The 11,971-nt window shown below is 43.5% G+C and overlaps 1 protein-coding gene across 2 annotated transcripts; it reads right to left on the minus strand.

Annotated features, from left to right (window-relative positions):
- Nucleotides 1-232: 232 nt before the first annotated feature.
- Nucleotides 233-11,756, minus strand: NQO2 (N-ribosyldihydronicotinamide:quinone dehydrogenase 2). Of its 2 annotated transcripts, none has more exons than XM_074873137.1 (7): nucleotides 11,461-11,756; nucleotides 10,710-10,762; nucleotides 8,942-9,106; nucleotides 7,355-7,485; nucleotides 5,116-5,229; nucleotides 3,615-3,716; nucleotides 233-2,501 (listed from the first exon to the last, which is right to left on the minus strand). In XM_074873137.1, exons 2-7 carry the CDS (start codon nucleotides 10,714-10,716, stop codon nucleotides 2,328-2,330), a joined length of 693 nt encoding a protein of 230 aa, XP_074729238.1. In that variant the 5' UTR covers nucleotides 10,717-10,762; nucleotides 11,461-11,756; the 3' UTR covers nucleotides 233-2,327. The 2 variants fall into 2 exon arrangements, with proteins under 2 accessions (XP_074729238.1, XP_074729249.1); XM_074873148.1 differs by lacking the exon at nucleotides 11,461-11,756 and adding an exon at nucleotides 11,221-11,292.
- Nucleotides 11,757-11,971: the final 215 nt, after the last annotated feature.

Genomic DNA, 11,971 nt, shown 5'->3' on the forward strand with positions numbered 1-11,971 from the left:
AAGGGAGGTGATGTTCATCTACAAAACTCCAAGCACTGTGTAAAAGAACATATGGGACTGATCATTTACTGGGAGGAATCAAATGAAGCTACTGGGAACCAGGTGCTTCACCCTCCCCAGGATCCCTCCTGACTCCAATGATTCATGCAAGGAAAAAGGTGACATGCTGAACTTTGCCAAAAAATACTGGCTGCTTCAAGTAGGCATGAATTCAAGAGAAGACTGAACAAAATTCAGAGCAGAGATTTATTTGGCTTGGCATATATACAGAAAACAAATATAGCTCAAGAAATCCCCCAAACTAAATATAGTTGGAGCCCAGGGCAGTATTCAGGGGAAGTGCTTGTTCTTCCTGGCCTATAACCACTGTGGAGAAAAAAACCTCAGGGTTGGAGGATCCTTGTTCTGACCTAGCACAGCCGCTCTTGTATGCTTGCATTTCAAATATCCAATCTCATACGGGCACATAATGCTACCATGTGTGTGAGCTGGCATGTGTCTGCCAAATAGCATCAAGAAGTGGATTTTCATCGTATAGGTCAGTCTGAGGTTCTGCATCTAACATTTAAACCCACTAAGCTCTGCAATTGATCCAGTACAGTAACATTTGCTTTGACAGTTTCAACTTCTGCTTTCATATCCATTTCCTTCTTTCTTGAATAGTCTGGTAACTGGACACAGTGAGCATAAAGATGATTCCTCTCCTATACGATTTTAATTTGCATTTATCTTTCAATCTCTTTTCAGGTAATTTAGTTGCTTTCCCGAAGTTTTTTAGGCAAGAACCTGCCTTCCCCACAACTTATGTGTATAACATTTCCAATTTTATTCCCTTTCACTTTCTTTTTCCTATACAAGAGTTGTTGAGCCAAAGCAGATTTCTTGCTTGTGTAACCTAAAGACAGACTCATACGCACTGAAGCAGACATCTGCAACAGCTTAGGGCAGCACTGCTTCCAGAAGTCTGTCTCTGCTAGAGGTGGGCCTTCACTTCATATGGTGACAAACAGAACATGTGACTCTTTCTCTGCAGTAGCAATTCCCAGTCTGGTGTATCAGCTTATGCTGCCACTCCAGAATCTGGCCTCAGCATCTTTATTATCCAAATAGCCCTTAAAGAAACATAAGGGTGGGGCATGACAAGGCTGCTACAAAGAATGTATGGCAGATGCACGCTCTGTATGCAGAGGCCTAAGTGTCATTTGACAGTGACTCAGAAGACCATTTCTTATTCAGGCCACATTCTTTTAATATCTAAGTGCAAAGCCAGCTGTTAGGTAAGATGATCAAAGCAAGAAATTGTGTAGCTAAGTAAGTAACCTACCCTGTGCCATATGCACAGAAAGGTTAACAGCTCTCAAACACAAAAAATAATCCTGCTAAAGTTCAAGGTAAAAATCATGGATGTTAAGAGCCAGTCAGTCATTTTGTCCCATTTGATCCTGGCTTGTAGACTGACAGTGCTCTTGCAGGTTTCTGGGTAGGCATTCTGCCTGGCTGGAGATCTCCAAGGAAGCCCACCTATGCTGATGCTGGAGACAATGCACCCAGCCCTCCAGGCCCAAACAACAATACTGACTGTTTGAAGGGGCAGGGAACAGATAGAATTCCTTTTTGTCTCTACTTAGGGTAACAAAAATAGAGAATTCCCTTTGATTTTAGGAAACTGCATTTTTATGTACAAATGCTACATTCTATAGGAAGGGCAATACATGCACATACTGCTATACAATATTTGTATTTGGTTTTTTCCTTTTCTGGTATCTGTCCTAGCTCTAATATTGCTTTGTAAATATGTGGAAAAGCCTAAGACTGTCCACAAGGCTTTCAAGCTGTCTAAATCACTGTGCAACTGTACATCCTATTGCATTATTCGTGATCTGGCTTTATAGCTCAAAGGTGCAAGTGTAGAGCTCTCATTTAAAAGAACAGGATTGGCCATAACAAGGTTGAGTATGGGCAGCATATTCCCTGGCAAATAAAAAAAAAAAAGTGGCAGCTGGTACAAAAAGTGTTAAAATAGGCTTGGCAATATACTTTACTGTTTCATAAGCAGCAATGGTATAATCTGCAATTAAATACTGCTTGTGTTATCAGCCACTTGTAGGCAGGATGTCACTGTTTATATGAGCATGGATAATTCTTCACAAAGAGTTTTGCACCCATCATTGAAGAGAATACCTAGGAATCAATGAAGATAAATGCTATATTGCCAGTTAAGCTGCTAGCTGTAGTACTCAAGATACTTATAAAACATTTGAATTAAGAGATAGAGCATCAGAAAGAGGAGAAAAAAGATCTTCTCTTTGCAGTCTTGTACTTGAACATTACTGGAAATACCACTCAGGAGAGCAGTTTATGGGTTCTTCCTTCCAAAGAGTCTTTAGACGCTGGGCCCAGGCAATCAGCATCTCCTTCCTCTTCTCCTCAGACACATACTCCGGAGCGAAGCAGATGTGAGGTGCAAGGACTTTGACACCACAAAAGTGCATAATTCCATGCTGGACTCAAAACAAAGAAAGAAATGCCTCAGAAAATAGTCTTTCACTTTCAATTCAAGAATGTGGAAGATTCAAATCTAATACTGTTTCTCTGACCCAATATAAGGTAGGTTTTCTAAACCTACCATTTATCAGTAGGGAAATGAATGGCAAAAGCTCATTACCTATCCTGGCAGTCACTATTGGAGGCTAGGCATTAAGCAGAATGACATACAATACACTGAAAAATAAGGCCCTCTTCATTGATTCTGCTCTGTAGAATTTATTTTTAAGTGCTGTTAAACCCACAGAACTGTTCTCTTCAGCTGCTGTATGCTATTAAATTTGCAAGGATCAGAGACAACCTGAAGTTCATTGTACTGTTTGAATATCCACCGATTGTTCCTGAACTGCAGTGTATTTCTCATCTGCTTCAAAGTATTTTTTTTTAACCTTTTGCCTCTGGCTTAGCGAAATGATCCTGAACGAAGGCTAGTGCCTTTCAAATCAGCTCAACTTGCCATTTTCCCTCTGTGTATTTCTGAATTCACAGTTGTGTTTCACATTCTTTGTCACGTTGACTTGCAAGCACTGCAGCCTCACAAGGGCAGACAGCTAGTAATCACAATGGGTAGGAGACCAAAGAATTTAAGCACATCTGTTGCATTATATCAAGAAGTAGCTGGCACAGTTTGCCTTGCCACCTAAATTTCTCAAAGCATGCTTGCTACTTCTGATAAAAGGGTAGTAAAAAGAAAGGACATGCTAACTTTGGGATGCTGAACATTAATGCCAGGATAATGTGTGACTCCCCTCCTACATGAATCAGGTAGCTATGGGGAAAAGAAATCCTGCATGCTAGGGCTAAAGGAAATCCTATAACACCAGAGAAACTTAGAAGGCCAACAGTATAAGCTTTCTCCAGATTCCAATCTGGAGGAAGGCGCACAAAACAACTTTAAAACTGTGGACTTCTAGTGTCAGGATTTCAGGGCCCAATTTATAACCTGCAGATGCTTGGAACTGACGATTCTTATTATATTATATTTCATATAAAATAATAATACAACTGTTAAAAATAATTGGAATAACAAAAAATAAGGCAAACAACAACAAAGTATTCATATCTTATACCTGCATGGGCCACAGGAGATAGCGAATGTCACCATTGATACTTCCTTTTGCATACATCTCTTCGCTTCCTCCAGTGGTGAAAGAAAACATGGCTAATTTGTTCTAGAATTAAGAAAGCAGCGCTTGAGTTAAGCATGTTTAAAGAAAAGTGGCTGAATAGTTCAAGAACTATTCAGGGGAACCTGGACAGCAGAAATTTCTAGAGGAGGTGGTGTCCTCTTCTTTCCCAGACCTTCTGTGTAGTGGCAGCTTCGAGGCAAAGATTGACGACATACAACTAGACAGCAGACTGTATGTCAGGGCTTTGGGCAGAGACAGGTTGAAAAGAAAAGGAATTACAATCTGACTTTTGTATGAAGCAGGGCTGACCCTTGTTCTCCCCTACGCAATGTTTGGAAAACTGGGGCTGGAAAGCACTCTGTTACTGAGAATATCCTTTTTCCTGTCCTTCCTTAATACAGAAATTGAATGCTATAGTCCCCCTTCAAACTTGGGTTTGCTTGTCACGGAGTAATTTGAGGACAAACCGTTCCTCAGGTGTTCTAAACCCCTGTGTTTCTTCTGCTTCTGTAACAATGGTATTAGCCATGGGCTTGCGCTCAGCTTCTATCCTCTCAGTTTTAGCTTCTGTAATTGAAATAACATTTTTTCAGTGCGGTATCTGAACTGCCTTGAGCCTGCACTCAGCATGCAGCTATGATCATTGGGGATTAGTCCTATTCATCTTGGAGAGGCAGCCATTTCTGAAATTCAAACAAACTGAAATGTTTGGAATTGTTAAGAAGATCAGAAATTAGAGATTGATACACAGTGAACATAAATGTGAAACTATTATTGATTGTTTCTGGATGCTGCAGTTGTTAGCAAATAAGATCTATCAGACAGTGGGCCAAAATTTTCCAGGGATATTCCCAGTGCTGTGGAGAATTAAAAATTTATGAATTGTCATAGAGAGATACTGATCTTGCTTAATTTATAAGCTACAAAGAGGAAAAGGTTGAAAGGAGATAGTCAGGAGAGAGGCTTGTGCACTGGGTATTTCAGGTTTCTGATTAAGTTTAATCCCAAACTTAGACATCTAATCCCAGAACAGGATCTTGTCACCTATTCTAGTATGTCACTCTCTACTGATTTGTGCAGTCCTACAGCAGTGGGAAGAATGACAGACTATAGTTTTAGGAAATGGATCGATTTAAACTGTTTGCAAGCTGTACGTCATCCCAGTGCACTCTGATAAAATCATACCAAATCATAAAGCCCATTTTGTAGGCCTGCTAAAAATCTCTAAGAGACTACTTAAATCTTTAGGAACCACTGCATTATCCTTATTGTACTACCTTTCAGACAGTTTTAGCAAGCCAGACAGTTCCTCAAAATGTTAACAAAGCATTATTTCAGAAGGGCATAAAGTGAGAGCTTGAAACAAATATAATGGAAAGATCAATACCCTCAAGAGCATTGCACAAATCTTGATCTTAATAAAAGAATCTCAAAAACATACCTTGAGCAAACCAGAATCATAACAATTTGGAAATTCATGAGCAAATCCTTGGACCAAGACTCTGTCCATCCAGCCCTTCATGATTGCTGGCATGCTGAACCAATACAAGGGAAACTAGGCAAAAAGGAAATTACCTTGTTAGCACAGAGAGTCTGGGCCATCCCTAGGCCTGGTCTACAGGCCAAATCCTATTCTCCTGATCTGTTCAGATCTTGCACAGGCCTTCTTCCAGCTCTCTGTCAGGAAAGGCAGTAACTATGCTTGGCAAAAATAACTGAAGTGCTTTGTAATAGTCTCAGGTACATACCTGAGCATCTATAGCACACTAACACCATGGTGAATGTGAGGGCTTCCACACAAATTAAAGCTGGGATATGATGAAGCAGGAAGGTGCTGTTTAATTCAAACTTAAGACTGTACAGAATTGCATCTCCTACTGCTGAAATGCAAAAGGAACATATGATCTAACAGAGAGTGTGGCCAAAATGCATATAGAGCCTTATTACCAGGACTGACATCTGGTGATCAGTTCTGATCTGACAGTCTGCTGACAAATGCCATGGGATCTTAAGAAAGACTTAGTTTCGCACCCTGCTGACATGATGACCCTGAATCACTTTATTGAGAAGAAAACTTTTAACAGTAGGACCCTCTGCTTCTAGATCCTCCAGTTAGCCCATGGGACTACAGCCTAAAGCTATCATGTCTCATTTGCATTATCTTGAATGCTTTATGAACTCCTGTTCTAGGATGCATCACTATCCCTAAACCTTTGTACACACTGCAGTACAGAAGAAATTCTGTAAAAGCTTATCCACATGTGGTTTAATTCAGATGGAAACAATGTGGAAACTAGGCAATCACCATTATCTTTGGAATTGGTAAGTTTAGTCTGCAGTTAATTATAAATTACTTTATGGTGTCTTTGAGAGGCTTTTTTTTTTTTTTTCCTGCACCAGAACATACTCAACTTCATAGCATTCTACAGACAGAGAGCAACCGCTTCCTTCAGGGGCTATTTCACTGTACTTATCTCAGAAGCAATTGTTGAAAAATGATGAAGACTTACAGTGAAATGCTTGAGATATGGTCACATCCAAAATTTCATCTAGAATTGGACAGTGGAATATATATATCCTATGCCTAAGGCCAACAGTCACACAGGCACAAAAAGAAGTGTGGGGCTAGTATTGCCTTATACAGTACTTCTGGGACTTGTGGACATCGAGGACAGAGCTGGCACAGTGGGGAGCAGAGATGGGATGCAATGATCCGTTAGCAAGTCCAGAGAGTGCTTCTGCAACTCAGCAATAAATGAGGACAGTCTGGTTGGTAAAGTCCAAATTCCCTGAGCCCACTGGCTGCTCCCAGCTGCTCGCCCAGAAAACAAGCCGTGCCCTGCTTTCTGCCAGCCTGCCTGATAACCGTGGGCATGCACGTCTTTGTGCGTCCAAGATATGAACTTTGGCTGAGTGTTAGTGAATTACTGGATTTGCTGTGGCAATGACCCGGATAATTTTACTACTGATCTGTATTTGTTACTGTACCATTACTTTGAGATAAAGTGTTTATCCCTAAAGCTCTTGGTCTGGTGTCTGTTACCATATCCCAAACCTGTAACTCGTCAGGGCCGCCTTAAGGTCTCATCTCAGTGTGTAGATCTGTGTTTGTGTTGTGTGAGCTCCAAGACAAAGGGATAGTATTGGGCTGCCTGATAACATGGCATGGTTCTCATATTGAGAATTATAGTATTATTTCGCACTCAGTACTTTGTAGTCAGAGTTGCTAAATGCAATCATTTTGGAGTGCAGGTAGTGTGAGGACCAGTTTTCACAAAACCTACATAACCAGACTACTTTTGAATGTTGATTTTTAAGTGAAGCACTGCTGTGAATTTTAATCAGGTATTTTAAGGTTCTAATATCATGTACCTTCCAACAATCCAAAAATGCCAGTGTAGAGCTATTATCTGTGTGAAAAACTCGTACTGTGCTAGCATGAATAGTGCTCACACATGACCTGGTATTTCTGATATTTTCTAAGATCCACATCATACCAGAAAAACCTGACACCTTGAAGTTGCTACACTGGATACAGACTGTTTTATGTTGATGGCAGAGCTACTACCTCTTTTTACTCTGGCTAGATTCAATGTTCCTATCTTCTCACTATAGTTTTTCTTTTGTTCAACCCTGTATATTACAACTGGAGTCTTTTTAACACCATTTAAAATAATCACCTGAAAAATCAGTAAGTCTGCTTCCTCCACCTTCTTTTGCTCTTCAATCACATCGTTGGACAAACCTCCTCTCTTGTAAGCTTCCCATGTCTCCACACCATAATTGAACTCTTCTGAGTTGTGCAAGCAACCTGTAGGTAGAAGGAAACAGGTAGAAGTCGTTCCTTGCCCTGTTTCTAGCACCATAGCAAGTACAAATTAAATACATGTTGCAATCTACAGTTCTAAATTGAGTTACTGCTTTCCATTTTTCCCCACTTTTTTTTTTTTTGGATATTCAGCATCATCACAGCTGATGGTGATTTGATTTTAAACTGGAGAGGAATGTAGTGTCTCAGAGTACTAAATCTTTTGCCTTTCTATAGCAACATATGAAGTGCAGTAAGAGGACCTAAGCTTGGCTCTAGACTCTGGTGATGCAGATTGGATGATTTAAGAGAATTTTGGTAATTGCTCTGCTGCTGCTTTAGGGATTACCGAAACCACCACGCAGTCACAAGCACTATGTAGCTGCTTTTCAGCCTCTGTAACTGGGAAACTCAGCAGGGGCTGGGGAACCAGCACTGGCCAGCTTTGCTGACTCCACTACAGTTGGGTAAGCTGATTCAAGTATGCCTGAATCAGACATACACATTCATTCTGCTGATTCAACTAGCAGATCATCAATCTCTAGCAGAAGAGAGAGACAGTAGCCTCATAAACTGAACTCATAGAATGGTATCTGAAGGCATTTCTCACCCACAAGAAGTGTACTTCAGAGATTGATTGTGGACACGTGCTAATGCGTTTTTCCCTCTCAGTAATGTTACTATGAGTCAAAGTTCATATTCAGGAGTGGACATTAATAAGTTTCTTCCTGGTTTTGCCAGTGCACTGGACCTATGCTATTTCTTTTTGATTGTTGTTTTAAAGAAAGAGTTTCAGCTGTGACAAATTATGTAATGACTGTTTGTTTCTTAATCTGGAAAAATATCAGGGCTAAACGCTAGTAAAAGCATAGTGAAAATATTACATAAGCCTAACAAGAGCATCGCTGTTTTTCTCCAGTCTTAACTGCATCATCTAGTAATTTTTAGTAATCATATAATACCAAGGTAGTTGAGAGGTGCCAAGACAACTCAAAACCCCAAGCAGTTAAGTGCCTGGAGCTAACTTGTAGAAAGTATTCATAATCTTGTTCATTAAGAGAAGGTGGTTCTTAGAACATGTTTTCAGCTGATTGTAAATACTGTAAAAATAATAATTTTCCCTCATTCACTTTAGTCTAAAGGCAAAACACTGTTTTACAAATCTGCACTACACAGATATTTAATTTTTCTGATTGAGGGGGCATTTCTAGTGACCACAGTTATTTAAATAAAGATGATACTTGTAGGGTTCCTACACTGTCAGTTCCTACACTTAGTGCTAATAGAAAATAAAAAGCTGTGTCTTGTTAGTTGAGGGATATGTGTACAAAATAACAGCAACTATTCTTCAGAGTGCACCTAACAGTGTGGTTCTGGATTGTTAATGCAGCAGGTTAGACAAGGTGAAAGTTTGTTTTGTTGTTATTGTTGAAAAAAGTGTAATTTTGGCTAGTCTCACCAACAACATCATTTCTTGTTGCTCGTGGCTCAAACTGCATTGCATATAAATCAGAAACTGTGACACTGCAGCCCTGCTTGCTCAATTCTTCCACAGCAATCCTCTTCATAGATCCATTGAAGGACCTGGGCTCTTGATGTGCATAGACTATCAGGACTTTTCTCCCTGGAGGCAGACAGAAAACAAGAAGATACCTTGAGTACAGGAGGCAGATACGAAAGAGTTTGTGGAATCGGTCCTTCATTTTTCTGTAGTGTGTTCTCCAAGCAGCACAAAACTAGTGAAAACAGAATGACAGTGGCAGTGTTTGACTCCTGCTCAGCAGCAATGAGCGACTCATGAGGAACTAATCAGTAAATGCCCCTCACCCAGCGATTTTGTGCTAAACTGGGCTTTTCCAGGTGAAATTCAGTGGACAGTGGGTGCGATTGCATAGCAAGTCACACTGTCCTACATCAGCACAATCCAGTCCCTCCTCGAGTCAGCATTTGTGTTCATTGGATTCCACTGCCCTCCCCCCCCCTCCCCCCCCAACAACAGAAAAAAAAAAGAGCTGTCTGCTGGTTTAGTTCCCTAGGCTGGGTCAGACAAGCTACAGCGCAAATGTGAGGGGCAGGCTGGGATCAAAGCTGCGCCAGCTTAGATTCCCTCAGACTGTTGTGGAAACAAGTTCAGAGCGCTCAGCGCATCTTCCTACTGCAATGTGGGGATCGCCTCATCTTCCATTTCAGTGCTGCACAAGTGACAACATTGGGGTAGGTGTTTAAGATGCCACTATCCTACTTCAGCATCATCACAGCGACTTCAATAGAAAGCAGGATGATTTTTTCTTAGATGTGAGAGTGAGCTGTCTAGTGTATCTCAAACTGCTGACAGAGCGGATTTAAGGTAAGCTGAGTGGCAAGACGGATATGTTGGGATGGAGCTTCTTAAACTGATGTAACAAGGTGTATCAGAGCTTACTTGTTCAAAATTTTACTGTACATAGGCCATTCAACTTTAATCATTATCTAAAAAAATCATTCATCAGTGGACACAAGGGAAAGGTGAAATACTTTTATGGGGTAGTAGTTATTTATACATAAACACTGCAGAGAAGGAAATTTTCAGGGTTTATTGAAAATTACTGGATCTGCAAAACATGCAGCTCTTGGTTCCTGACCGCCAACACAAAAACTCAGGCACCTCCTGATTTCAGTTTCTCCAGGGGACACAGAAGCTGTACAGCCCAGTGGGTAAGTTTCAGGTATCAGAGATAATTAACAGAACCAGAGCTGAAGGCTTGAAGAAACAATACCTCAATTTTAACCTAAATTATAAGGGATGATTATGTCTGCACAGCATCCATGAAATGATAGCTTTGCCAAAAGACTATTAAAATTTGTGGTCAGATGCTATCATAAATTTAACGTGTATAAACTACTCACACCCCCGTTCCATAACTTATTCTGGAATATCGAGAGCAGTTATCTCTTTGCTGTTCCTGTTAACTCTCAGCAAACCAGCAGTTCCATGGCTGGAGATGACACAAGCTCACAGATGAGGAAGATGAACTCTGCGAGCTGCTGGTTTGTTTCCATTTCAGCAGAGCTGAGGGCACTCAGACACAGTGCTCGGAAAGACTGGGGTTTTCAAAGGCATCACTGAAGTAGTTTTAGTCATTTGAAAAAGCAATACCTCAGTATCCCAACTAAACGTTACAGATATGCCATATACCAGCATGCCCAGGCCTGAGGTGAACAGTATTTTTACCGGTATTTGTTCTTACCTGCCATTTTCTGGAAGCACTTAGTAGCTTCTGTCTTGAGAATCGGATACGGCCTGTGAACCCAAATGACAGATTTGCTGATGTGAGAAGCATCGGGAAAAGGTACAAGGCGAACCGCTGTTTCGGTAGGAAAGGTGCCATTCTGGGTGGTTGTGAATGGGCTGCGAGGGGAAAGCACCGTGCGAGTGCCCATGCGTGTGTGCCTCTAGGGGGCGGACGCGCACCTATGGGTGCTGGGGCAGCGGCCGGGCTGGGCCGGGCCGTGAGGGTTGCCTTGCGGCGGCCGAAGGCCCAACGGCCGGCGGGGGTCCGAGCCCGGCGCGCCTCCCCACCGGCGGCCTGGCCCGCTCTCGGCCGGGAGCGCCGGCGGCCTCCGCGCCGCCGCACAGCGGCTGAACCGGCTGCTGCACGGCGCCGCCTCCCGGGGCAGAGCTGGGCGCTGCTCCTCTTTTTGGACACCCGCAGCCGTGACGCCGCCCCACCGCTCGCCCCAGCCCGGGGGTGCTTTTACCTGCTGCCCGCGGCCCGGCGTACCCCTGCGGCGGGGCTGGGAGCGGCCCTCCCGGCGGCCCGGCCCGGCCCGGCTCGGCTCGGCCCCAAGGGCTGCGCCGGGGCGGGGGTGGGGGCGGGCTGGGCGCCGCCCGCGGTTGCGGCTCCGTGAGAGGCTTGGCGGCCGCTGGGTGCGGGTCCCCCGCCGCGGTCGCTGCACGCGATAACCGTGACTTACACGCGCGGTGTATCCCGTACTGACCGGGGTCTCCTTATAACGGGTGCTGCTCACCCCCGGGTGCCGCCGCAGGGGGAGCGGGGCGGCTCGTCCATGGGTGCCCGACGCCTTCGGAGAGTCCTCAGTCGGTTGTGGTTTGCAAACGGACAATCCGAGGCAGAAGTTAAAGTGACTGGGCGCAGCGGCCCGGGAAATAAACAGCCGAGCTCCGCGTGTCATCTTGCCGGGGGGGGGTGAGCGGAAAACCTCTGTGCAAACCTCGCACCGTCTGCGTTTTTCACCCACTGCCCTGCATGGTGTGGGGGTCCGGGGAGACACGCAGCCCTCCGCTGGCTTCCCAGGGAGAAGGTGACACGCGCGGGGATGGAAACGGGCAGCGACAGCCCCGGAAAGCGAGGCAGCGGCTGTCCCTCACCAGCGTATGTTAAGTATAAAACATGAGCCCAAATTCTGCTTGGCTGCACTCCCCTGGTTATATGGGAAGCAGCGTGATAAAGAGGTGGGCAGGGACTCCAGAAACCCGGATTCGAGTTGT

The sequence above is a fragment of the Strix uralensis genome, chromosome 1, assembly GCF_047716275.1.
Source record: "Strix uralensis isolate ZFMK-TIS-50842 chromosome 1, bStrUra1, whole genome shotgun sequence".
In the NCBI taxonomy this organism is placed as follows: domain Eukaryota; kingdom Metazoa; phylum Chordata; class Aves; order Strigiformes; family Strigidae; genus Strix; species Strix uralensis.

Coding starts and splice junctions, on each gene's coding strand:
- NQO2 (XM_074873137.1), bottom strand. Junction 5,230..7,354: donor CAGACTTACTGATTTTTCAG/GTGATTATTTTA, acceptor CTTTTTGCCTAG/TTTCCCTTGTATTGGTTCAG. Junction 3,717..5,115: donor ATGATTCTGGTTTGCTCAAG/GTATGTTTTTGA, acceptor TCTTAATTCTAG/AACAAATTAGCCATGTTTTC.